We start from the raw sequence: 23,219 nt of genomic DNA, 5'->3' as shown, positions 1-23,219 counted from the left end.
TCAATCAGTGTATTTACGTAAGCCGATCATATTAGTCCCTTCAACAATGATTTTAGTATGAGTAATAGAAATAAAAGGTCATTAATACGACAAAAATTGATGTCAGTGTATGAGAGATAATGTGAACAAACAGAACTGACTAACTACTAATGAAGTTAATACTGGCTGTGATTCCACAAATGCTGCTGCTGCAACTAATAACAATAACAATAATAATAATAACATTGATAAGTGATAGTGTCATTGCAAAAAAGTGCTTGAAGGTGTATAAAAAGATATGTTCTGCTATAGCGTTTTCCATCACCATCATCATTTAAGACTGATTATGCCATTCAGCGTTCAGTCTGGAGCATAGTCCCTTTATAAAATTCCTCCATGATCCCCTATTCAGTGCTAACATTCGTGCCTCTTCTGATGTTAAACCTATTACTTCAAAATCATTCTTAACTGAATCCAGGTACCTTCTCCTTGGTCTATCCCGACTCCTCCTACCTTCTACTGCTGAACCCATGAGTCTCTTGGGTAACCTTGCTTCTCTCATGCGTGTAACATGACCCCACCATCTAAGCCTGTTCACCCTGACTGCTACATCTATAGAGTTCATTCCCAGATTTTCTTTGATTTCCCTATTGTGAACACCCTCCTGCCATTGTTCCCATCTACTAGTACCTGCAATAATCCTAGCTTTTTTCATATCCGTGACCTCATCCTTGTTGATAAGGTAACCTGAATCCACCCAGCTTTCGCTCCCATACAACAAAGTTGGTCGAAAGACTGAACGGTGCACAGATAACTTAGTCTTGGTACTGTTTTCCTTCTTGCAGAAGAGAGTAGATCGTAGCTGAGCGCTCACTGCATTAGCTTTGCTACACCTCGCTTCCAGTTCTTTCACTATGTTGCCATCCTGTGAGAATATGCATCCTAAGTACTTGAAGCTGTCCACCTGTTATAACTTTGTTCCTCCTGTATGACACTCAATCCGTTTATATTTCTTTCCCACTGACATTACTTTCGTTTTTGAGATGCTAATCTTCATACCATATGCTTTACATTTCTGATCTAGCACTGAAATATTACTTTGCAAACTTTCAATCGAATCTGCCATCACAACAAAGTCGTCCGCATATGCAAGACTGCTTATTTTGTGTTTACATATCTTGATCTCACCCAGCCAGTCTATTGTTTTCAACAAATGATCGTTAAATAATATGAACAACAGTGGAGAAAAATTGCTGCCTTGCCTTACCCCTGAAACTACTCTGAACCATGAACTCAATTTACCGTCAACTCTAACTGCTGCCTGACTATCCATGTAAAGACCTTTAATTGGTTGCAAAAGTTTCTCTCCTATTCCATAATCTCTTAGAACAGACAATAACTTCCTGCTAGGAACCCGGTCATATGCCTTTTCTAGATCTATAAAGTTTAGATACAATTCCCTGTTCCACTCATAACCCTTCTCCATTATTTGCTGTAAGCTAAAGATCTGGTCCTGACAACCTCTAAGAGGCCTAAACCCACACTGATTTTCACCCATTTGGTCCTCAACTAATACTCGCACTTTCCTTTCAACAATACCTGAGAAGATTTTACCCACAACGCTGATTAAAGAGATACCTCTGTAGTTGTTACAATCTTTTCTGTTTCCATGTTTAAAGATTGGTGTGATTACTGCTTTTGTCCAGTCTGATGGAACCTGTCCCGACTCCCAGGCCATTTCAATTATCCTGTGAGGCCATTTAAGACCTGACGTTCCACTGTATTTGATGAATTCCGACTTAATTTCATCCACCCCAGCTGCAATCTATTGACCATTTTCTCCACTTCCTCAAATGTGATCCTATTTCCATCATCATTCATATCCAATTCTACCTCGAAATCTGAAACATTGCTGATCGTATTTTCACCTACATAGAGCAACTCTTCAAAATATTCCCTCCATCTGCCCAAGGCATCCACAGAATTCACCAGCAGTTTTCCTGACCTGTCCAAAATACTTGCCATTTCCTTCTTACCTCCCTATCGAAGACTGCTAATTACACTCCAGAATGGTTTTCCAGCAGCTTGACCCATAGTCTCCAACCTGTTTCCAAAGTCTTCCCAAGCTTTCTTCTTGGATGCTGCAATTATCTGTTTGGCTTTGTTTCTTTCTTCAACATAACTTTCTCTGTCTACCTGAGTTCTAGTATGTAGCCATTTTTGATACGCCTTCTTTTTCCTTTTACAGGCTGCCTTGACTGTGTCATTCCACCAAGCTGTTTTCTTCATCCTACTTTTACACACTACTGTTCCAAGACATTCTTTAGCCACTTCTAGTACGGTGTCCCTGTACCTTGTCCATCCCTTTTCAAATGACTGTAATTGACTACATTCAACTAACTGGTACCTTTCTGAGATCGCTGGTATGTACTTGTGCCTGATTTCGTTATCCTGAATTTTCTACACTCTTATCCTCCTACATATAGACCTGACCTCCTGCACTTTCGGCCTCACAATCCCAATTTCACTGCAGATTAAATAATGATCAGTGTTATCAAAGAATCCCCTGAATACACGTGTGTCCCTTACAGCCTTCCTGAATTCCTGATCTGTTATTATATAGTCAGTGACAGATCTGGTTCCCCTGCCTTCCCAAGTATACTGGTGAATGTTCTTATGTTTAAAAAAGGAGTTTGTGATTACTAAGCCCATACTGGCACAGAAACCCAAGAGTTCTTTCCTGTTCCTGTTGGCCTCCATATCCCCTCCAAATTTAACCATAACCTTTTCATACCCTTCTGCTCGATTTCCAATCCTGGAGTTAAAATCACCCATGAGCAGAAAACTGTCCTTGTCCTTTACTCTAACAACTACATCACTGAGTGCCTCATAAAAACTATCCATCTTATCTTGATCTGTCCCTTCACAATGCGAATATACTGACACAATCCTAATTTTGTTGCTAGACACTGTCAAATCCATCCACACCAGTCGTTCGTTTACATACCTTACTGCAACTACGCTGGGTTCCATTTCTTTCCTGATGTGAAGCCCTACACCCCATTGTGCTATTCCTGCTTTGACTCTTGACAAGTATACCTTATATTCTCCCACTTGCTCTTCTTTCTCACCCCTTACCCGAATGTCACTAACAGCTAAAACGTCCAGCCCCATCTTACTTGCAGCCTCTGCCAGCTCTACCTTCTTCCCAGAGTAGCCCCCATTGATGTTAATAGCTCCCCATCTCATTACCACTTGTTTGCCAAGTCGTATCTTAGGAGTCCCTGGTTTGTCAGTTACAGGTGGGACTCCGTCACCTCTAAAGGTCCTAGGCATTTTGCTCTGATTGTTGCCAGCATCATAGCATAGCGTTTTCCAAGAGAGTGAAATTTAAGCCCAATGCACGAGATGTAAGCACTGGTAAATGAGCAATTTGTAAGTGGAAAGAAAGTAAGGAGTGAGTGCAGGGGGGAAAGGTAGACATTATTGTTGTTCCAGTTAATATGTCATTAATATTGTTTTCAAAATGGAGAGGATATTCGTTTTACTGCTCGAATGAGGAAGGTTATTCCAGATTTGGATTCTTGCTACTGATCGGAAATTCGAGAAAGAGGCAATTTATAACATTTAAAACACTTGATAATGGCACTTTAAAACCAAAATCATGATTATGTAAGTTTAAGTGTAACACTGTAAATAAACAACAGTCTAATGGCGGTACTGACTTTAAAGAAAAAAAGTTTGGCTGCTAAGTTTGGGAAGCAAAATATCCGACAATGTGAAAGTCTGGTTGTCTCTTTCGCATCCATTGCAGGCTTCAGATAATCTGTAACCATTGTGAATGCAGATGCTGTGTTAGACTGTTTACGGAAACCTAGTTGGTGTTCGTCTAGTATAGTATTTATATCAGCTAGAGGTGTCCACAATTAAAGCAACAAACGGAAATTTTGCAAGGTTGCATTTATTTTGCCATAAAACTGTATAAACAAGGAACAAGAAAGTAAAAACAACGTAAATAATAAAGAACGTAAGCAACTGCAACGTGTATAATGGTAGACAAAAATGTTCTTCATTTTTTCCAACTTAATGGATTTGCACACAAATTCCGAAGACTGCTTAATGTGCTCAATATGGGGTGTAACCGCCTTTGGCAGCAACACGGGCCTGACAACAAAGGACCATTCACTGAACGATGTCATCAATATCACATTGAGGCAACAACGTCCATTCTTCCGGCAGAGCTGCTCGCAAGTCTTGGAGGTGGTTGATGGATGGTGTGATGCAGCCTGTCTCCGCAGTGCATCCCAGACACGCTCTATAGGATTCAGACCGGAAGAGAGAGTAGGCAACGCTATGCGTGCAGCATCTTCCGTTTCCAAAATAAAAAATCAAACACCCGCGCTCTGTGAGGTCGAGCTCTATTATCAATCATTAGAAAGTCTGGGCCCACAGCATCTCGCAGCAACCGCACCTGAGGTACCAAGATCTCGTCGTGATAGCTGACATCACTTAAACTTTACCGATACACCCTTACACAGTGGCCGAGCGGTTCTAGGCGCTTTTGGAACCGTGCGACCGCTACGGATGGAGGTTCGAATCCTGCCTCGGGCACGTTAGTTGGGTTTAAGTAGTCCTACGTTCTAGGGAATTGATGACCTCAGATGTTAAGTCCCATAGTGCTCAGAGCCATTTGAGCCATCACCCATACAATTTCACGAAGAGCTGTTTGAGTTGGCAGAATAATCCGTGCCCACGCCATTAGGCACCCTCCTCGATAATGGTCTCTTTCTACAATATTTGGGTCCCAAGATCGTGTTCCACTGTCCCCCCAGACGCGAATCACTCGAGAAACATTTTTCAGAGCAAATCGATACTCATGTGTGAGAAGAACATTGGCCCACTGTTTGTCCTACCAGATGGCATGTTGACCACTCCACTCTAGACGTTCCCTTCTGTGAAGACGCATCAGAGGTACACGTACAGCAAGTCTCCGACAGTAAATGACACTCTGCTGAAGACTTCTGTATATCGTCTGCCTCGATACAACACGCCCATTGGAGGCTTCGAGGTACAGTACAAATGCGGTACCGATATGTTCTTCCAGCCAACTCTCTGATGCATGGTCGGCCGTGCCCTGCTCATTGTGAAGTAGTTTCGGTCTCTATCACTGTCTCCGCATTCGAGAATCAACAGAAGAAATCCGGTCACATCAGTTTCGACTGTCCTGGCTCTCCACTGCAGAGTCTGGTAGGCGTCTTCCCTGTGCCATACTGCATCTACACAGCGATTGTGGATGTGGGACTTCCCCACAAATAATACCAAGTATGACGGGTGTACTGACGTCATCGCTGGCGTGGTTGCCGTTGACCGGAATGCCATCTACCGTGCAGGACACGATCTTATGGACATCTATTGACAGTTGGTATGATTATATCGTGACTTAGACACAGGGCGGGGAAATAGAGGTTTGTTGCTTTAATTTTGGACACCAGTGTAAAATCTAAGGTCTTCCACAGTGGTGAAAGAATACAAATAGGTTGGTAATCTGAGGATGCTGTGGCAATGTACTTTTTAGATAGTGGCTTTGTAAGACGTTGTGGTCTCCTGACCTTCATTGCTTACATATTCCGCTCTCACAACCATATTCCGCACATCAAGACGCTTCATTTGAACCCGAACTCGAAAGATAAAGTCAATGTTGTATTAATTCATGTAAACGATATGCAAATAACAAGTGCCCACAAGGGTTGAAATACTCGAGGGTGCCGTACACACATACATTCCAGACATGACAGTCACAGGAGCTTTTACTTCGAGAGAGGCAGACCACACACCGGGAGGACGGTCCCTTCAGAGGACGAGTCAACCTCGGCCACCTGTGGAGCAGACAGCATGTGCCCGAGTGAAAGGGGGAACGACCCCGTGTTCGGATTAAAAGCAAATTCCGCTACATTGTGTGAGAGCGTCGAATCTACGCATTCTTTACACATAGCACGCAGTTTCAGAGATTTTCACAGGGAGACAGCAAACGCCAAACGCCGATACTACAGATTTCCAGATTGGTCGCCTTAAACGAAACGTCACTCTCCCATTTTAGAAGAGCAATGCTGATTGGCAGACGATATTTCTGACGCCCTGAACTGAAGGAGTACTGGAAGAGACCGCAAGATATACCTCTTCATGTCTGGCGTGGAGAGGCGCCGTTCTGTTGTCGCTCTGGGAGCGAGGAACAAGTCTCTCCTCAGTACTTCACTGGGAGAGCACCTCTGTCGAGAGCGAATCCAAGTACGACTCTATACTGAAACCATGCGATTAAGCGTTGTTCCCTGTGTTGGTCGACACACTCATTGTGCGGTGTAAACGGACAAAGTTATAGTTAAATGCCTGCAAGCGAATTTTTGAGTGGCATCGTGGTGGACTGGTTATCTGACCAGTGTACCACGCCAATAGTTAGACCAGAGGCGAATAGGAATCCTTGACTTCATCAAGACGTAGGGAGAGTTTGATTGGCGAATGAAAATCCAGATACAACGAGAGTTATCTTATTTGCCAGCAGAGAGCGGCGCAGACAACAGCCATCGCAGCTTACAGTATTGTGCACTACAGCTATTGCAAGCCTCACATTTCTCCACAACAGTAAACTTCACTGCATTTCACACGTGACAGCCTCGACCGTACCTAGCAACATTCTAAAGGATAATTATTCAAGTTCATTAGGTGCGCCTCTCAGCCATTCTGCCAGGTCAATAACAATCTTAAACTTTGTATAGAAATTTCATTAGCGAATCCCATCACATTCCAAAAAGAACCAGGATATAACTTGTTCAATTCATAACTAAAAGTGCCATTGTGGTCTCTCAGAATTTTTGCAAAATAAATAATAATTTTCCTTATTTTCATGTTTTTCTTACACTAACTAGCACTACTCCAGTACCCAAGCATCCTACTAGTTACGTAAGAAATTTTGTGAATTTTTGTGTCATTTCCTTACAGCCGACGACTCCAGAAGACATTTATTGCTGAAAGTTTTTCAGGCATTTCTCTTTAGAACGTTAGGAGCGTCTGTCTGACTTCTGTAGTAGTGTAGGGGTGGAAATTACATCTTGCAGGAGCCACAGGATAGAGGGTACATCTCAGGTTAATCCGTTGCGCAGAAGAACAGAATAGCAGATCAACCCCATGCTCACTGCTTAACTAATTCCTGCTTCCAGGCCTTAGGAAAAACACTGTCTTTAATGAGTGGGTTAAGATGTCTGTTATTGTGGGCAGTAGTGCGTCAATAATAAGATTCATCATTTGGACTGTGATGCCACCGTATCGATTAGATGATGATCAGTTAAGCATGATTGATTTTTTACGTTATTTTCAGACAGGATTTTTCGTCATTGCCGTCGTTGGTCCGCATATCGTAGCCCATAAGTCTCTGTTTCATTTACTGTTCAATTGTGGATGTAAGTAATATGTAGTACCGGCTTAGTTCTTCAGTTGGGTCAAGGGCATCAACAGCATCTTTGATTTTGCCTACACCAAGACGACGCAAATAATCGAGTAGGATAACTGACCTAAGTCTCTCTTCCTTTAACGTATGGACATGTTGTTGTTGTCTTCAGTCCTGAGACTGGTTTGATGCAGCTCTCCATGCTACTCTATCCTGTGCAAGCTGCTTCATCTACCAGTACCTACTGCAACCTACATCCTTCTGAATCTGCTTAGTGTACTCATCTCTCGGTCTCCCTCTACGATTTTTACCCTCCACGCTGCCCTCCAATGCTAAATTTGTGATCCCTTGATGCCTCAAAACATGTCCTACCAACCGATCCCTTCTTCTAGTCAAGTTGTGCCACAAACTTCTCTTCTCCTCAATCCTATTCAATACCTCCTCATTCGTTACGTGATCTATCCACCTTATCTTCAGTATTCTTCTGTAGCACCATATTTCGAAAGCTTCTATTCTCTTCTTGTCCAAACTAGTTATCGTCCATGTTTCACTTCACTTCACTCCAAACAAATACTTTCAGAAACGACTTCCTGATACATAAATCTATATTCGATGTTAACAAATTTCTCTTCTTCAGAAACGCTTTCCTTGCCATTGCCAGTCTACATTTTATATCCTCTCTACTTCGACCATCATCAGTTATTTTACTTCCTAAATAGCAAAACTCCTTTACTACTTTAAGTGTCTCATTTCCTAGTCTAATTCCCTCAGCATCACCCGATTTAATTTGACTACATTCCATTATCCTCGTTTTGCTTTTGTTAATGTTCATCTTATATCCTCCTTTGAAGACACTGTCCATTCCGTTCAACTGCTCTTCCAATTCCTTTGCCGTCTCTGACGGAATTACAATGTCATCGGCGAACCTCAAAGTTTTTATTTCGTCTCCATGAATTTTAATACCTACTCCAAATTTTTCTTTTGTTTCCTTTACTGCTTGCTCAATATACAGATTGAATAACATCGGGGAGAGGCTACAACCCTGTCTCACTCCTTTCCCAACCACTGCTTCCCTTTCATGCCCCTCGACTCTTATTACTGCCATCTGGTTTCTGTACAAATTATAAATAGCCTTTCGCTCCCTGTATTTTACCCCTGCCACCTTTAGAATTTGAAAAAGAGTATTCCAGTCAACATTGTCAAAAGCTTTCTCTAAGTCTACAAATGCTAGAAACGTAGGTTTGCCTTTTCTTAATCTTTCTTCTAAGATAAGTCGTAAGGTCAGTATTGCCTCACGTGTTCCAACATTTCTACGGAATCCAAACTGATCCTCCCCGAGGTCTGCATCTACCAGTTTTTCCATTCGTCTATAAAGAATTCGCGTTAGTATTTTGCAGCCGTGGCTTATTAAACTGATAGTTCGGTAATTTTCACATCTGTCAGCACCTGCTTTCTTTGGGATTGGAATTATTATATTCTTCTTGAAGTCTGAGGGTATTTCGCCTGTCTCATACATCTTGCTCACCAGATGGTAGAGTTTTGTCATGACTGGCTCTCCCAAGGCCGTCAGTAGTTCTAATGGAATGTTGTCTACTCCGGGGGCCTTGTTTCGACTCAGGTCTTTCAGTGCTCTGTCAAACTCTTTACGCAGTATCGTATCTCCCATTTCGTCTTCATCTACATCCTCTTCCATTTCCATAATATTGTCCTCAAGTACATCGCCCTTGTATAAACCTTCTATATACTCCTTCCACCTTTCTGCCTTCCCTTCTTTGCTTAGAACTGGGCTGCCATCTGAGCTCTTGATATTCATACACGTGATTCTCTTCTCTCCAAAGGTCTCTTTAATTTTCCTGTAGGCAGTATCTATCTTACCCCTAGTGAGATAAGCTTCTACATCCTTACATTTGTCCTCTAGCCATCCCTGTTTAGCCATTTTGCACTTCCTGTCGATCTCATTTTTGAGACGTTTGTATTCCTTTTTGCCTGCTTCATTTACTGCATTTTTATATTTTCTCCTTTTCATCAATTAAATTCAATATTTCTTCTGTTACCCAAGGATTTCTAGCAGCCCTCTCTCTACTTCGACCATCAACAGTTATTTTACTTCCTAAATAGCAAAACTCCTTTACTACTTTAAGTGTCTCATTACCTAATCAAACTCCCTCAGCATTACCCGATTTAATTTGACTACATTCCATTATCCCCGTTTTGCTTTTGTTGATGTTCATCTTATATCCTCCTTTAAAGACACTGTCCATTAAGTTCAACTGCTCTTCCAAGTCGTTTGCCGTCTGTGTCAGAATTACAATGTCATCGGCGAACCTCAAAGTCTTTACTTCTTCTCCATGAATTTAAATACCTACTCTGAATTTTTCTTTTGTTTCCCTTACTGCTTGCTCAATATACAGATTGAATAACGTCGGGGAGAGGCTACAACCCTGTCTCACTCCTTTCCCAACCACTGCTTCCCTTTCATGCCCTTTGACTCTTATAACTGCCATCTGGTTTCTGTACAAATTGTAAACAGCCTTTCGCTGCCTGCATTTTACCCCTGCCACCTTCAGAATTTTAAAGAGAGTATTCCAGTCAACATTGTCAAAAGCTTTCTCTAAGTCTACAAATGCTAGAAACGTAGGTTTGCCCTTCCGTAATCTAGCTTCTAAGGTAAGTCGCAGGGACAGTATTGCCTCATGTGTTCGAACATTTCTACGGAATCCAAACTGATCTTCACCGAGGTCGGCTTCTACGAGTTTTTCCATTCTTCTATAAAGAATTCGCGTTAGTATTTTGCAGCTGTGACTTATGAAACTGAGAGTTCGGTAATTTTCACATCTGTCAACACCTGCTTTCTTTGGGTATTGGAATTATTATATTCTTCTTGTTGTCAAAGGGTATTTCCCCTGTCTCATACATCTTGCTCGCCAGATGGTAGAGTTTTGTCAGGACTGGCTCTCCCAAGGCCGTCAGTAGTTCTAATGGAATCTTATCTACTCCGGGGGCCTTGCTTCGGCTCAGGTTTTTCAGTGCTGGGTCAAACTCTTCACGCAGTATTTTATCTGCCATCTCATCCTCATCCACATCCTCCTCCATTTCCATAATATTGTCCTCAAGTACATCGCCCTTGTATAGACCCTCTGTATACTCCTTCCACCTTTCTGCTTTCCCTTCTTTGCTTAGAACTGGGTTTCCATCTGAGCTCTTGATGTTCATACAATTGGTTCTCTTATCTCGAAAGGTCTCTTTAATTTTCCTGTAGGCAGTATCTATCTTACCCCTAGTGACATAAGCCTCTACATCCTTACATTTGTCCTCTAGCCATGCCTGCTTAGCCATTTTGCACTTCCTGTCGATCTCATTTTTGAGACGTTTGTATTCCTTTTTGCCTGCTTCATTTACTGCATTTTTATATTTTCTCCCTTCATCAATTAAATTTAATATTTCTTCTGTTACCCAAGGATTTCTACTAGCCCTCGTCTTTTTACCTACTTGATTATCCGCTGCCTTCACTACTTCATCCCTCAAAGTTACCCATTCTTCTTCTACTGTATTTCTTTCCCCCATTCCTGCCAATTGTTTCCTTATGTTCTCCCTGAAACTCTGTACAACCTTTGCTTCTTCAAGTTTATCCAGGTCCCATCTCCTTAAATTCCCACCTTTTTGCCGTTTCTTCAGTTTCAATCTACAGGTCATAACCAATAGATTGTGGTCAGAGTCGACATCTGCCCCTGGAAATGTCTTCCATTTTAATACCTGGTTCCTAAATCTCTGTTTTACCATTATATAATGTATCTGATACCTTTTAGTATCTCCAGGGTTCTTCCATGTATACAACCTTCTATCATGATTCTTAAACCAAGTGTTAGCTATGATTAAGTTATGCTCTGTGCAAAATTCTACCAGGCGGCTTCCTCTTTGATTTCTCTCCCCCAATCCATATTTACCTACTACGTTTCCTCGGAAGATCTTATCGAGTTTATTTCGTGTCTTGAAGTGCACTGTTTCAGAAAAAAAGTCTGTTTCTTCGACGGCATAGATGTAGGTACTTTAAATATTTCTTTTAAATTTTAAATTAATGCATCGACTTTGTGAACTGGTGATACATTGACATGTTTCCTAGTATATGATGTTAATACTGTGGCAGTATAGGGGGAGAATGGTTTTGTTTATAGCTAGTATCATAGCGTAATTAGGAATGTAATACACATTACAAACTTCACCTTTTGTCTTCTTTGCATTATGAGGAATACAGACACTAGCAGTTCGAAGTCTTACTTTTGTCTTCATTTATATTAGCGACTCGAACCAAAAGAGGAACTGATTACTGTTTCGGACAAACCCTAGTAAAACCGCAGCTGACTATAATTTATGTGGAGACGGCTGATAACCTGGGTAATTGTAGCGGAAGACAGACTTATGAGGCTCGAGAGGATTCGATTAGTTAGTACTACAAGAGGTATAAATGAAACTAAAGGCGTCCAAGGACTATAAACTCTTATTATAGTGGAAATCGACTTATAGGGGATCGTGTATGCAGTGCGCGTACTATGTTGTTTGTGTGAAATGAAGCAACTCTGAACCTTATTTGCTAACAAAAATAGAAATCTATAAATGCAAACCGAGCTTCTATCCGAGCATTTAGTGAGAGCTGATCTGTAGCGTGCGGTAACTGTGATGCTGCATTTACGAGGTCTTCCCTTCGAATACTTACCTAAAATGGTGAAAAATTATTTGATATATAATAATACTCGTGGTATGGCAAAACGAGCAAGATTTGGCATTAAACATGTCATAGAAACGTAGTGTGGTCCGTTGCAGACTGTGAAATTAAATAAGCACGTAGCTGTGTGAAAGAAACAGAGAAAGATACCAAAAAGACACAAATGCATCAAATTTGTTAATAACTTGTTACAAAGAGGACCACCCACTTTACACGTGCATAAGACTTTCTGCGCCGCCGCTGCTGACTATAAATTACTGTTGCATGTGGGGCCGTCATATCATGGATATATCTTCGACGTCACTGTGGGCTTCACTGCCAGCGTCTTTGCCTAGGCAGTTACAAAACAATACTGAGAAGAATTCAGTGGAGCGTACTTCTGAGGCTCACCGGTGCCTTCTGCATTACACTTGTCGAGGAATTACTGATGATTCTCGGGGTATGTTCGGTGCATATCGTGGAACGCCATGTATTGGTTGGGGGCTGGGGAATGATATCGTGTTACGAGATCACGGGAATTCATATTACTTGTAAAAAACATTTACGAGTGTGGAAGTTAGACGAATGGCAGTCTGACTGGGACGCTATAAGCACTGCAGGCGAGCTTGCAATATATTCCCAAGCAACACGATCAGGTTCAAACTGCGCAGCGTTGCCCCTACTCGAGGTATGGTGTATCTTTTAACAGATCACGGTCCCTATCCCAAACATCCGCATCGATTAGAATGAAAATGAAAATTGAGGCTGTTTTAGATGACTATCAGTTTGGCATTAGGAAAAGTAAAGGCACCAGAGAGGCAATTCTGACGTTGCGGTTGATAATGGAGGAAGGGCTAAAGAAGAATCAAGACACGCTCATAGGATATGTCGACTTGGAAAAAGCGTTCGACAATATAAAATGGCGCAAGATCTTCAGATTCTGACTAAATTAGGGGTACGCTATAGGGAGAATCGGGTAATATACAGCATGTACAAGAAACAAGAAGGAATAGACGACCAAGAAAGAAGTGCTTGTGTTAAAAAGGGTGTAAGGTAGGAATGTAGTCTTTCGACCCTACTGTTCAATCTGTACATCGAAGAAGCAACGGGGGAAATAAAATATAGGTTCAGGAGTGGGATTAAAATTCATGGCGAAAAGATATCAATGATACTATTCCCTGGTGATATTGCTATCCTGAGTTAAGGTGAAGAAGAATTATGTAATCTGCTGAATGGAATGAACAGTCTAATGAATACAGAATGTGTACTGAGAGTGAATTGAAAAAAGACGAAAGTAATGAGAAGTAGCAGAAATGAGAACAGAGAGAAACTTAACATCAGGATTGATGGTCACGAAGTAGATGAGGTTACTGAATTTTTCTTCCTAGGCAGCAAATGACGGACGGAGCAAGGAGGATATCAAAAACAGACTAGCAATAATGGCATTCCTGGCCACGAGTCGTCTACTAGTATCAAACATAGTCCTTAATTAGAGGAAGAAATTTCTCAGAATCTACGTTTGCACGACGGCTCTATGTGGTTGTGTGGTAGTGACACATGGGCTTTGGGAAAAGCGGAGCAGATGAGAATCTAAGCATTTAAGAGGTGGTGTTACAGAAGAATTAGGTGGTCTAATAAGGTAATAAATGAGGAGGTTCAGCACAGAACCGGAGAGGAAAGGAATATGGGGAAAACATTGGAAAGGACAAGGGACAGGATGATAGGACATCCGTTAGGACGTCGGCGAATGACTTCCATGGTACTAGAGGGAGCTCTAGAGGGCAAAAACTGCAGAAGGAGACACAGATTGGAATACATGCAGCAAATAATTGAGGACGTAAATACAAGTGCTACTCAAAGATGAAGAGATTGACACAGAGGAGAGATTCGTAGCGGACGGCATCAAACCATTCAGAAGACTAATTAATCAATAAAAAAAGATGTAACAACAGGCCAAATTGTGAATATGCAGAGGAAAGTTCCGCTTGTCATGTTTAGTTGCCTCCTTTTTCAGGTAAAGAGAGACAACAAACAGTGTTTCTGCAAACAACTGTAAGGGACCGAAACTTACGGAAGACAGGTAATAAGATTGCACATAGAACATCTGAAAGGTAACGGCTTGGCTTTCATTCAATCAGATGAAGTGGAAGCTCTGAATATCAAAATAACAAAAGAACACAAGAAACGTTTCCTCCATTATAAACGATGATAGCGACATATAAATTTATTTAAGAGAAACTTTAAGAAACATAAAAGGAAAGAAAAAAAGAATGCAATGGCCAGGCACAACAGGATGCGTAGAGTCGAAGACTTCCGAGGCGCGCACTTATCAGTGTGGGAAATTTAGAATAGTGTAGCGACAATAGGTTTAGAAGTAGAAGTCGTTGTAAGTAGTGGGCAAACCTAGAATAATTCCGAGTCTGCTTCAGCAATATAAACTGGAACTCATTCACATGTAACTTATCTCGTTTTATTTTTGTAATTGACTCTTATTTTCAATTTTATGTTTTATTTCTACATCATACTACCAATGGTTGCTATTAAAGTAGTTTATTACTATATATAAAATGTAAATCGTTGCATATCACCGTGATTATGTATCGAATATGTACGAGCTGTTTGGAGTTTCCGTATGAAAGATCAAAAATTCTTAACAATAAAGTGAAACTGAATTAAACTGCTAGTGTAGGACAGGTTAGGGTACTCACTTGACCTCCAGAGCGAGCGCAATGATGCCTGCAGCGAGGGGCGCTGCGGCAGAGGTTCCCGTGTGCCGGATGGTGCACGAGTTGCGCAGGTCCGTCGTGGCCTGCACACAGAAACGTATGTAGGTTATGGCGAAGCATTCAAGGAGACCAATGAATACACTGAACCAACGGAACGGCGATGCTGTTAACCGTTCTGCACAGCAGGGCCGTCGCCCGACGTTACACGCTGAGCTAGACTGAAAGGGTGCAGCCAGCCTGATTCTCACCGAGTGTACCCTCAAGGTACGTAAAGAAACAATATGCGATGATAATCTTTTACATACATAGGGACTTCATAAAGTAAATTTACACGTGTAGTCCCACGCTAAGACCACTGCTCAACAACAGTGGCGCATTGTCAGAGGAGAGTACATATTCCAGATTTCCTGTAGGCTTAAGCCTACTACGACACGGATAACAGGTGCATTACAGTGCGTGAGGCAAATGGATAGGGAACTAGAAATGTATTCCATAGCTGAAATAAGTGGTACGCTGCGATAGTTGCGCGAACTATGTCTCAACTGCAAACAAGTTTACAGTCAATTTGTGACTGTTTATAGACCAGTTGCGTCCAGCCCTAGTGAGATGATATCAACAATTAGACAGAGGCTGCACAGACGTGGATAATGCTGATCGGTAACGATGGCCACAGACGACAGTGTCCACCCAGTCGGGGAAGTGATTCGCAGCACTCACACAGTAACTATGGCAGACATTGCTAAGCAGATGTGTATCTCAATAGGCAGTACTCATTCCATCCTTCGAAATAGTCAATGCAGTATCGGAAATGGTGCTCATGCCAGGTTTCGCCATCACTGTCATCTGCAGGCAAATGCGTGTCTGGACTTCCTTGTGCGTTACTCCGTGGACGGCAATGATTTTCCAAGCCGCATCATCACAGCGACGAGACTTGGGTCCATGGTACCACACGTGCAACAGAGAGGGTGACCATAGAATGGAAATTTACCACTTCGCCTACGCGATAGAAATGCAAAGTTGCACTATCAGCAGGGAAGGTCACGGCTAACGTTTTCTTTGACTGTGAAGGAGTTGTTAACACAGAGTTTATGGCAAAGGGCACAACCGACATTGCTGATTCGTTCTAAGAAACAGACACATTGCTGTGCAGCGCTCTAAAAAACAATAAGCTTCAGAAATTAATCGAAGGCCTTACGTGTTACATGTGGTACGTTGATGGCTTGGAAAATTAAGGAAAGACATAATCTATTACTCATGGCATGCTGGTGGTACCACAATATTTCTTGGTGACGTATTTCACAAAATACAATGGCTGACAAACGAATTGCAGTGAAAAGAACTGGCAAACAATTAAGCATTAAATAGATAAGAGTGTCAGTATGTAGACATTTAATAAATAATATAAACCAGAAGCGTTGAATCCAAATGTGAAGGCGTGGTGCAGCGACCTTTTGTTAGAATAGATGACTTGATACTTTGCTTCCAAGGTATGCAGAGATCAAATGAATGCTTGGTGTTTGTTCTTTCGGACATGTCCGAATGAACAGACACCACGCGGAATCTGCAGTTGTGATACATCATGTTGTGTACATAGTTCCACGTAGTCAGTGCGTACACAACTTTCCCAATAGAGTGCGCCCCGGTAAGCACAACAGCGCAGGCGCAGCGCTCTTCCGTCTCCACACTACGAGATGGCGCTGTCTTTGAGACGGACCAAATTCTGCTTCCGCCGATCCGCGTATTAATATGCAACGCAGCCAGTAATAATTTGTAACGCAGATTGCTGCTAACGTAGAACCTTTTCTCCTCGCGGATCACACTCGCGCAGTGATACCTGAACGCGAGAGATATTATAACGAGTGTACAGACCTCCGATTAGTCAGTCTGCATCAGTCTGCGTTTCTCTGCATTAGTCTGCATTAGCCTGTACCAGTCTATAGTCAAGTTTCAGTCTGCGCCTAATAAGATTAACCTATTCCTGTACATAGCCATGAAGATAAATGAATAGACACTATGTTAAGTATCAGAGATATGTGAGAATAAGATTAACGCACCAAGTCCAAAGGAACTTCAGATTGTCAGTTGTAAACAGCATCCACAATCAAGTTACGTAATGTCTATATTTTTTATTATTTTAATAAATGTGTGTGAAAGTTAGTCAAGTTCTGTTTAAAGTTGGTCACCGTCAATCTGCTACTCTAAGCGTGCAAGTGGCATTTCTATCGTCTGACCTAACGGCAGAAGATAAACACTCCACGGTAAGACCACGAGACATATTGCTGACACTCGCCTAATTCTTTAGAGCGACAAGTCAAATAATCTGATGGTGTGTGTGCCGAAGGCTTTCAGTACGCACACCAAACATTATATGCAAACTATAGGGGGAGAGGGGAGAGAGGAGAGAGCTGCATTGGGGCATTACGCGGAATCAGCGGTGACGAGTGAAACTGTCTACCGGACGAGGGATCGAACCCCGAATCTGCTGCTTACTAGGCACGTGCGTTAACCACTGCTCCGTCCGGGACAGTGTTATCGCAACTGCGTGGACTATCTCGGCGCATCTCACGGCCGACCCAGATTCCCACCGAGCGCCACCTATCCACAGTCCCTTACACTTTTCAACATGCTCGCCACTCTGAGATTCACGCAGGGAGTCGAACGTCCTTGAGCATCCGATCTGAAGAAGGTGGATGAATTGCCCATCTAGACGAAACAGTTAAAAAAATGGGTCTAAGCACTATGGGACTCAACGTCTGAGGTCATCAGTCCCCTAGAGCTTAGAACTACTTAAACCTAACTAACCTAAGGAAATCACACACATCCATGCCCGAGGCAGGATTCGACCCTGCGACCGTAGCAGTCACGCGATTCCGGACTGAACTGCATAGAAGCGCACGGCCACCGCGGCCGGCACGAAACAGTTACATGAATGGGTGGTGTCCTTTCAGACTTGTCCAGTACCAGGAAGCTTTTGATGGCACTACTGTCACGCGTCCGCAGCCAATGGGCTTGTCGCATTTAAATATGGACGCGACGAAACAAATTTATTAATTTTTTCGTCAATATAGTGAATGACGATGGTAAACGTACGAGTTCATGGTCATAAACAAAGTTAACCAAGGAGGTAAATACACTCCTGGAAATTGAAATAAGAACACCGTGAATTCATTGTCCCAGGAAGGGGAAACTTTATTGACACATTCCTGGGGTCAGATACATCACATGATCACACTGACAGAACCACAGGCACATAGACACAGGCAACAGAGCATGCACAATGTCGGCACTAGTGCAGTGTATATCCACCTTTCGCAGCAATGCAGGCTGCTGTTCTCCCATGGAGACGATCGTAGAGATGCTGGATGTAGTCCTGTGGAACGGCTTGCCATGCCATTTCCACCTGGCGCCTCAGTTGGACCAGCGTTCGTGCTGGACGTGCAGACCGCGTGAGACGACGCTTCATCCAGTCCCAAACATGCTCAATGGGGGACAGATCCGGAGATCTTGCTGGCCAGGGTAGTTGACTTACACCTTCTAGAGCACGTTGGGTGGCACGGGATACATGCGGACGTGCATTGTCCTGTTGGAACAGCTAGTTCCCTTGCCGGTCTAGGAATGGTAGAACGATGGGTTCGATGACGGTTTGGATGTACCGTGCACTATTCAGTGTCCCCTCGACGATCATCAGAGGTGTACGGCCAGTGTAGGAGATCGCTCCCCACACCATGATGCCGGGTGTTGGCCCTGTGTGTCTCGGTCCTATGCAGTCCTGATTGTGGCGCTCACCTGCACGGCGCCAAACACGCATACGACCATCATTGGCTGTCGCGGCATGCTACCAGTGTTAAAGACTGCGATGGAGCTCCGTATGCCACGGCAAACTGGCTGACACTGACGGCGGCGGTGCACAAATGCTGCGCAGCTAGCGCCATTCGACGGCCAACACCGCGGTTCCTGGTGTGTCCGCTGTGCCGTGCGTGTGATCATTGCTTGTACAGCCCTCTCGCAGTGTCCGGAGCAAGTATGGTGGGTCTGACACACCGGTGTCAATGTGTTCTTTTTTCCATTTCCAGGAGTGTACCTCCCGTGAAAATCTGCACCGTACGTCCAGGATTATGGGGCGCGTAGGCAGCCACATTAAGCAGATGCCGGTGGCGATACTCACGATCATCTGGTCCGAGTAGGCGCCGCTGGAGTAGGCGGTGGCGAACGTGGCGGCGCAGCGCTCGCCGTACCAGGGGAACTGGCCGTGCTGCGACGCCGACCCGATGGACAGCGTGTACACGCTGTTGATGTAGCCGTCGCAGTTGCAGTTGTCGCCGCGGCTGCCGCCGTTGCCGGACGCCCACACGTAGATGGCGCCCTTGCCGCCGCGGCCCTGCTCCCAGCAACAGGGAGAACACTGTCAGTGCGGAGGTATCACAGAGGGTGACTTCGCGAGAGATGGAACACTGAGTTTCTTGGAGGAGAATGAGAGACGAAAAACTACGGTGCTACTAACCGCCTCGGCATTCCCGCGTAGCTGTTGCACGCCATGTCTGACAGAGATATCATTCACCAACCACAGAAACAATTAACACATACCCAGTGGTGACTCCATCTCAACCAGTTTACTTCCTATTGAAATCAGTTGCTCCTCAAGACAAACCCATTTTAAAACCAGCATTAATTACAGGAAGAACCATCCGTAACTTTTGTTTCCATGGGTTTTTAGTAACGGCTTATCACCGACCTATTCAATTACTTAACGCATTAAACTATCTCGAACTATACCTTGACACTAAGGTAATGTAGAAACTCACCTACACTACGATCCAACAAAGAATCAAAGTGGGCTAAAACTACTAACTGTCGCAACGAGGGGGTTGCATCCCTACACATTCTTCGACATCTACAGTGTCTTGAGATATGCCATACATACACTACATTTGAATGTTGGTTGCATATCCGTTCCACCAAACACCACACTTCCCATCCATCCGTTTACCCCACCCTACACAAAACCTTCTGCAATTCATCACTCTCCCTTCATTCTTAACATACATCAAACATTACCACATATCTAATGCATACAGGAAAATCGGTTGCATCAACCGTATATTTTCCTCTTTAATTGCCGTTTCTGGTGTGCTTCTACACCAGTAAAAACAAATAACAGCAGCGTTACCCCACACACCTTCCACACCTTCCCTCTACGCAATTTTAGCAGATTCCTTCTCCTAGACAATGAAGTCTACCCTGACGTCCCCCGTACCCTCCCTCCTTACCACATATAACCTTCTTCCTACCGTCTCTCACATCAGAGCTTCTTCGTCCCACCCTCTCATACTGTTTATTCCTCGTAACCATGACCTGGCCTCCACCCGAGTTCCAATTTTGTTAAATCCCATTGATGCTACCAATCACTGTCACATCTTACATCTATTCCCCAACACCAAACCTTCTCCTCCACTGTTACCCCACCCATTCCAATACCAGAGCCGCTTAACTATCACAGTGCAGGACTTTCGCATTTTATACAGTTAAGTGCTTTTACATATTTATCAGTGTTTCCTATTGAAGACATCAGTATGCGACCATCATTTACACAATTACAAAAAGAAAGAACATGCACATGTTTAATCTATTTATTGACTTATAACTAATTATATTTCCACGAATGCTTCGCCTATAGAGCGGCACGTTGTACTGCTGCCACACTTTAAAGGCAAAGGGACCAAAGAAACATAAAAAAACACAGGTGCCGCTATACGTAACTGTTGGGAGTACCGTAAGTCACATGACTCTAGGCATGTTCCATAGCTTGAATGTAACTGAACCGATTTAGCAATATATAAATTAAATGAAACTGCATACTTGACTTTGATGAGCCACGAAAGCTATTAAATACCCAGGTAATCACGCCATGACACTACCTACTCTGCAACCTCGAAGATTCCAGCGGTCACCGTATTTTTAAGAAATTATCATTAGTATTAGGAGCAGTTGAATGAAATCGAGACAGATGCAAAGAAAAGATAAGTAAACTGTACATTATTTCAAAAGTTCTCGCCATATCTGTTAATACATTTATACCGGTGTGAGTCAATATAGTTAGTGCCTTCATGAGAAAATGTTTGCGGTTGCCTATGGAACATCGATAACACATATGTGCACCTCTTCATGCGAAGCAAATCGATGGCTACGAATGTATTTCTCCAGGGCTCCAAAAAATATAGATATCGCAAGGGGAGGGGTCGTGACTGAATGGAGTGTATAATGGCTTCCCAGCGATATTTCTACAACGTAGTTGAAACATCCTTGCCATCACGTGAGCGGGTATTATCGTGCAACAGGATGATGCTGTCCGTCAACGTTCCTGAACATTTGCAATTGATGGCGAAAATTTCATTGTGGCTTTCCCGGAGCAGCTGTGCCTGTTCTTTCGACTAAGCTGCACACGATTCACTGGGAAGCCAGGACACATCTTTCCCCATCTTTCGCCATGCGATCTCCATATTTTTGGAGTCGTGAAGAAAGACAGACGTGGCCCTCGATTTGATTCGGGCGAAGAGGTGCATACGTGAGTGCAATAATCATTCCGTAGGCAATCGCAAACAATTTTCCTTGAAGGTATTGATAAAAATGGTTCAATATGGCTGTGAGCGCTATGGGACTTAACATGTGAGGTCATCAGTCCCCTAGAACTTAGAACTACTTATTCCTAACTAAATTAAGGACATCACACACATCCATGCTCGAGGCAGGATTCGAACCTGTGACCGTAGCAGTCGCACGGTTCCAGACTAAAGCGCCTAGAACCGTTCGGCCACCGCGGCCGGCGAAGGTATTGACCGTACTGTCTCCCCACAGCAGGATAAATTTATTAACAGTTATGACGATTACTGCTGAAATAACAAACAGTTCACTTACCTTTTTTCATCTGTCTCGTTTTCATTTGAATGTCCCTTGTAGGTACATGACCACGTTATACCTTCGAACAGTTTCTCCCATTTGGAAAATCGTTTATTTTCGGGAGTAATTATTGTATTATAAAGAAAAGATTGCAGCAGGTATAAAGAGCCGAAAAAAACTGTTGCAAGGTATAACTCATCTACCGTATGGTTTCAATAATGAACTGGAATGTCACATATTCACACCTTACGAAATAAACGTATGTTGAAAGAAACAAAATCTGACACAATTTTTCGATAGCTAAAATATAAAATTAAAGCGCCTGTCATATAGGATAAGATACAGAATAAAACAATGAAAAATATTCGAAGATTGCGTTCGTGCCATACGTTGTGGAAACTTCAGCAAGAATCTCCCGAGCGCTGTCTAAGAATGGCGCCAATCCAATATTTCGACCACCGCAACAGTAAGGAACCTTCAAGGAAGCGTGAAATGTCACCTCGCGCCTAATACTTCTGGTGTATATCATATACCGTGCGAATGTGGAAAAGCTTACATCCGACAAACACAGGGATCTCCTACGATTCCCAATGGCGGACGGGGAACATACGCAACGTAATACTTGACCAGGAAAATATATTTCCTCTGGCCGCGCCCAACTAATTGAAAACCACATGCTGGAAATCGAAAAAATGTCTGCCATCCACTCAGCTAATGGTTTCTGGGACAGCGTTATTAAGGAGGCAATATATTTACGAGTACCAACGATTCTTGTTAATGCAGATTATGGTTTCGCCCTCAGCGCAACTTGGCAACCAGACTTTGAAGAAATAAGACAGGCGAGACAGCAGTTTTGTACATCGCGTTGGGTTGCGGTGCCCGGCCGACGCATGTTGCCAGCTACGTAAACAATCAGCAGGGCCAGCGTTCAACGGTTGTGGAGCTGTCTTTCTGAGATTTAACTGCTCGACGTTAAACAGAGGTCTACAAATTCATCTTCTAGCCTGGCTGCCCCTACCTGCGCCGCAAGCATTTAAGCAACTCAACCTGTCGCGCTACGGAGACACAAGAGTACATGTATACTGAAGTATGATAGTCAAAGCCGGCCAGCTTGAGTTTCTGCAAGGCTGACAAGCGTCAAAGGGACCCGTTCAGCCTGCTGCCCCTGACAACAGCTTGCGCTAATAGTCCAGCATAACTAGCGAGGTATTTATTTGCGTGGTTAGTTTCATTGCAGGTCAGCTATCTTACCGGTGGAAGCAGCAAAATGAACAAACCAAACTTAAAGGAGACTAAGGAGAACGCCAATAATAATCGAGAGAAGGTGAAGTTTCAGAAAACTGTTAACATCTAAACAAACATATAAGCCCGAAATACGCCGAAAAGGAAAAAAAGGGGTAAATGAAATCAACAATTTTCTGATCGACAATGACCCAAAATGGTGAACGGCTACCCAGTGTAGCACAGCAAGAAGCCGGGTGGG

General features: G+C 43.2%; 1 protein-coding gene across 2 annotated transcripts in view; it reads right to left on the bottom strand.

Moving 5' to 3' along the window:
- LOC126281373 (neuroendocrine convertase 1-like) overlaps window positions 1-23,219 on the bottom strand; it is a 435,322-nt gene that overhangs the window by 92,811 nt on the left and 319,292 nt on the right. For both annotated transcript variants that reach the window (XM_049980291.1, XM_049980290.1), the window contains exons 8-9: window positions 19,008-19,220; window positions 14,825-14,925 (exon numbers count right to left, since the gene is read on the bottom strand). In XM_049980291.1, coding sequence (XP_049836248.1) covers window positions 14,825-14,925; window positions 19,008-19,220 — 314 coding nt within the window. The remainder of the gene's footprint in view (window positions 1-14,824; window positions 14,926-19,007; window positions 19,221-23,219) is intronic.

The sequence above is a fragment of the Schistocerca gregaria genome, chromosome 7 (assembly GCF_023897955.1).
Source record: "Schistocerca gregaria isolate iqSchGreg1 chromosome 7, iqSchGreg1.2, whole genome shotgun sequence".
In the NCBI taxonomy this organism is placed as follows: domain Eukaryota; kingdom Metazoa; phylum Arthropoda; class Insecta; order Orthoptera; family Acrididae; genus Schistocerca; species Schistocerca gregaria.
Note: the sequence above shows the minus strand (reverse complement) of the source record. Positions and strands in the feature narration are given on the sequence as shown.